General features: G+C 30.3%; 1 protein-coding gene across 1 annotated transcript; it reads right to left on the bottom strand.

The window, feature by feature from the left end:
- Nucleotides 1-2,629: 2,629 nt before the first annotated feature.
- LOC145011361 (serine/threonine-protein kinase OXI1-like) lies at nt 2,630-4,273 on the bottom strand. Its single transcript, XM_078970066.1, has 2 exons — nt 3,821-4,273; nt 2,630-3,710 (listed from the first exon to the last, which is right to left on the bottom strand). The coding sequence occupies exons 1-2, from the start codon at nt 4,195-4,197 to the stop codon at nt 2,870-2,872; spliced, it is 1,218 nt and encodes a 405-aa protein (XP_078826192.1). The 5' UTR covers nt 4,198-4,273; the 3' UTR covers nt 2,630-2,869.
- Nucleotides 4,274-5,439: the final 1,166 nt, after the last annotated feature.

Raw genomic sequence — 5,439 nt, 5'->3', positions numbered from 1 at the left:
GTATATGCAATCATATTCTTATAGAATATGTTTATAGAGATTATTTATTATTATATTCTTAAAGAGTTTGTTATTATCTATAGATTTTTGAAAATATTTTTTATGCAAAAGAGAGTTTGAATAATTAATTAACAAATTCTTGAGCAATATATATTGTATTATAAACACATTCTTAAAGCATATAATATGTGTACCATATTTTTTCACAGAAAGAAAAAAAAACATATACGTTACGTACACTAAATTTATTCGATAGGGCTATTATTAAAGCATTAAATGTTTCCAGATTACTCTACGTAATCACATAGTTGCCTTGTAAATGATTTTATGAGTAAATTAATTAAATTAATTCTTAAAAACTAATTAGTTCCAGAATCATTCTTAGCCATTAGATTTTTCTAATCTAATGGTCTATATTTAATCATACATTCACACTATATTTAAGTTTCATATTTAATACTAACCATATATATATATATATATATATATATATATATATATATATATATATATTCGATAAGAAATTTTTTTTGGTAGAAAGGTAACAAATTTTTTTTTGATTTATTTTTTTGGCGAAAAAAAACAAATGAATCACTAAATTAATCAATAATAACATGATTCACCAAAAAAATTCCCGAAAAAACATTTCGATGATTCATTTTTATGATAACCTTGTTGATATTCACTAAAATTGTCATAAAAGTGAATTTTTTTTTGATTTACCTAAAAATGAATCATAAAGGTGTTTTTCTCGGATTTTTTTCTTGTGAATCATCTTACTTTTGAATCATCTAATGATTCATTCCATTTTTTGTTAAGTAAATATGCATATAAAAAACTTCTTACCTTCCTACCAAAATTTTCTTTCTTATTTGATCTTGACTCTCTCTCTCTCTCTCTCTCTATATATATATATATATATATATATATATATATATATATATATATATATATATATATATATATATATATATATAGAGAGAGAGAGAGAGAGAGAGAGAGAGAGGAGGGTTCAATTGAGAAAAAAAAGGTTGAGAATGGGGGAATCATTCTCAGCAATCATTTATTTTTGCCGCAAAAGCCTCCAACGTACCGGCGGAAATGGGAAAGGATTGCACATGTGTTTTCCAACAAAACATGTTTCCTTAAACTATACTAAACATTACCTTAATATATACAAGAACATAGTTTTTTTCATTTTTTTTAAATTTTTACGAAGGTAATTTTATCGAAAATGATTTTAAATATACCAAAATTCATGATTTTTTATTCTCTACAAATTGATATCCATATTGATATAGTTTTAAGATAAAATAAAAAATTTATTTTTTTATATTTTCAGCTATCGTTATTTCATAAGTGAATAAAAATGAATCTAGTTTTTACTACATTACATTCGTTATTCACTTATGAATAAAAACTATGATTAATTTTTTTAACAATTTAAGTATCATTCATATATGAATATAGCATATACTAAACATAGTATATTCATATTTAAATATTAGACGATGCATTCACTTGTGAATATTACATAGTATATTCACTTGTGAATGTTAGATGATATATTCACTTATGAATATTATATGATATTTTCATATGTGAATATTATATAGTATTACATGGTATATCACATGAGAAAGTACATAGTATATTTATTTGTGAATATTAGATCGTATATTCACTTATGAATAATAATTGGTATATTCATATGTGAATATTACACAGTATATTCATATATGAATATTACAATGTGTTTTCAGAAATATATATAATTTTTATATGTTATTCACATATGAATAATATACAAACTTGCATATTTGTTTTGTGTTTTGATAATCACATATTGATTCAGGTGAGAAAACATATTCATATGTGAATATAACGTGGTAATTTAGTTTATGCATTTCATCAAACATTTGGAGTGCATACAAGTTAACGTTTTTTTAAAAATATGATAAATATGATACTTTGACTACTTAAATCTTACAAAATAGTTTATTAGTAGAGAAATATATGAAAATTTCAAACAAAAAATGATTTGATTTTTTTCTAACCTTAATTTCGATGTTTTATTTGATGAAAGATTTTTAATGAATGATACGAATTGAATTTTTTGTTGATTATCGATGATGTTGTTCTAATGATGCTGAGAATTAATCATAGATGTTGAAGATATGTTCGTATTCAAACAAAATTGAAGGTTGAATTGAAAGAGCAAAAAACGAATGAATTTTAACTGTTCGTATTTGTGATTGAAGGCTATTATATCATATTTACAAGTTTGTCACCGTATCCTTTATGTTTAGAGACTAATTAAATGAGTGACTGAGAATGATTCCCCAATTGTCAACCTTTTTTATTTTTTCAATTGAACCCACGTCTCTCTCTTTGTCTCTCTCTCTCTCTCTCTATATATATATATATATATATATATATATATATATATATATATATATATATATATATATATATATATATATATATATATATATATATATACACACACTTGCATGAACAATACAAAATACAATTATTTGATTACTAGGTAATAAGCTAAACAATGAATTTATATAATTTAAAAATAAAATATAAAACTATAATCAATTACTTATTTTGATTTATTCGATTAAACCAAAACACTTAAAATTTAACCAAAAACCAACTGAACAAAATAATGTTAATGGACAGTTATCGTACAACTACCCAAGCATTTACTGCATCTGATTACTTGTACTTAAATACTCTGACACCATTTTACTAAACTCCACCCTTTTGAGTTTGTCAATATATATACCCCCATTTAATTTTATAATCATGGAGTAAATGTAAATAAAAAATAAAATAAACAAATAAACAAAAATTCAAGTCAAAAAACCGACAGATCCTTGGCAGCATCTTGTTCTTGTTTATGTTCTTTCTCCATGACGCCGGCAATGACGTCATCATCCACCTTTAACAACCCTTGGACAAAATCCTCTACATCGATTTTTTTAGTTCCATCTACGTGTTCGTCATCGAACAGTCCAGGTATAAAAGGAGGTCTCGAGATGTCTACGACTTTTTCCCAGTCAACTCCTTTGAAGAAATCATGACCCTTGATTTCCTCCACCGATATTCTCTGTTTCGGATCCTTCTCCAGCAATTTACGGATCAAGTCTCTTAAAGCCGTCGGTTTTCCGACGAGCTCCGGCGACTTTGACAGAATCCGGTAAAAGGTCTCCTTCCTGTTTATTCCGCGGAACGGTGTCGTGCCGTATAGCATTTCATGCAAGACGACGCCCAAGCACCACCAGTCCACCGCGAAATCGTGGCCGGTGCCTTGTATCATCTCCGGTGAGACGTATTCTTCCGTTCCGACGAACGAGTTGGATTTGGAAAGTGACTGGGTCTCGCTACGTGTCTCTGATTTAACTGACTCGGCCGGATGTACCGACTCCTCCGCCGAGATAACAGGGTGGCAACACTTGTAAAACGGTGAAATTCGTTTTTTCTTTTTCGTTAACGCATCGGATTTCGGGGAGGATGTGGATTTTGTTGATGAAGATTGAGAGGGGAGTTTTGGTGAAAGTTTAGTTGATAGATCGAAATCGACAAGCATTAGGTGTCCGTTTTCCTGGATCATTATGTTTTCCGGCTTTAAATCTCTGTAAACAATCCCCAATCCGTGAAGATACTCTAAAGCGATTACCAATTCCGCCGCGTAAAACCTAAAATGAATCAAACAAACTCGTTTCAGTTTCGATTATATAATGCAATTCACTTTTCAGTAATGTAATGAAACATGATCATAAATTCCGATAGAGGAGGTGAATTTTACCTGATTAAATCATCTGAAAACATTTTCTCCGTCTGTTTCTTCCGAAGATAATTGAGATCACGTCCTGGACAGTAATCAATGGCGTATCCAACAATATTCTCAGTCGACAAAACACCACGGAGTTTCGGTAGCAATGGATGTTGACATCGTCGCAACACCTCCTTCTCGAAGCAAATCCGTTTGTACTCACTACCATCACTATCCTTATCCTTCACCTTCTTCTTAATCGAAGCTCTCGAAATCACCTTCAAAGCAAGTAATTCTCCATTGGATGCCTCATTCTGCACCAAAAACACCACACCTTTAGCTCCTCGACCTAACGGCGATATAACCTTCAATTTTTCGAGGTCTAACAACGGGATTTGATCCTCGTCCATGGCTGTTGCCGACGAAAAGTTGCTTCGCCTGTAAGCAGATTTTCCTTAGGGTTTGATGGATTGTTTTGGCGTTTGATTTATATATGGGGTTGGTGAAATGCGTGGAGAAGGGTTTTTACTTTTTCTTTGCTTAACAGAGTCGATGTAACTGGAAAATAGTCAAAATGGGACGTGTGCTTCTAGAACTTATTCAAAATTGAGGGCTTTGATTCTAACAAACCTCCTTTTACTTTCACAATGAAATTTACTAATTACTAATGCTAATTTATTCGCATCTGCACAGCATATTCTATTGTCACTTGTAATTTGTAACCTTGTAGGCTTGTATAATTTCCATAGTTAACTATCCAGTGGTTGAGTTATTAAAGATTTGTTATAAATTACAACCTTTTCTAGAAGTCAACTTTTTCAATAAAATATTTAACTAGTAATCTAATTGATGTTTTATAGAATTCTTTATATAATGTGTTTATTATTTTTTTCTTTTAAAAAATTATGTTATATTTTCAACAAAAGATGTTAGCCTTCTGAGGCTCGGCCATTGCAAAAGGAACGTTGTTCCCTAAATTCTACCCGAAAACTAGTAAGGATAACCACAATAAAACGTTCTTAACTTTTCCTGATCAAGAGACCAAATCCACAAATGTATTCAACGAATAAAATCCATAATCCTACCATATGACTATTAGGGTTCAAAAAGACTTAACAACCCAACAATATGTAAAAATATGATCAACAGTCTCGAAATCCGCAAAAACAACGAGTGTATGAATCAACATCGATAACTTTATCTGCCGTATTCATACGCTGTAACACCGTAAATTTCAAAACAAAATTTTCAATTTTCTTATAAAACATAATTCGATTAATATTCATCAAACAACCATATTAATTTTCCAATATAGGTTAATACAAAATCTCAAGATCACAATATAAAAACTCCGAGTGTGTGTACGGATCAAGCCGGCGCCTTCCCGCGGTCGTCACTAGTACCTGAAACAATAACATCAAACACTGTAAGCACAAAGCTTAGTGAGTTCCCCAAAATACCACATTTAACACATAATAGCCACTCGAGTCTATAACTCTGTGGGTCCGTGCACCCAAACTCTGTGAACCCTCAGGTTCTAACTCTGATAAACATGCACCACATAAATCACATAGAAATAATGCAGTACAACACATAACATACATAGCATACAAATACTCTATCACATAACTCTGGTTACCTACTCAAGGTAA

The sequence above is a fragment of the Lactuca saligna genome, chromosome 8, assembly GCF_052625555.1.
Source record: "Lactuca saligna cultivar CGN05327 chromosome 8, ASM5262555v1, whole genome shotgun sequence".
In the NCBI taxonomy this organism is placed as follows: Eukaryota; Viridiplantae; Streptophyta; class Magnoliopsida; order Asterales; family Asteraceae; genus Lactuca; species Lactuca saligna.
Note: the sequence above shows the minus strand (reverse complement) of the source record. Positions and strands in the feature narration are given on the sequence as shown.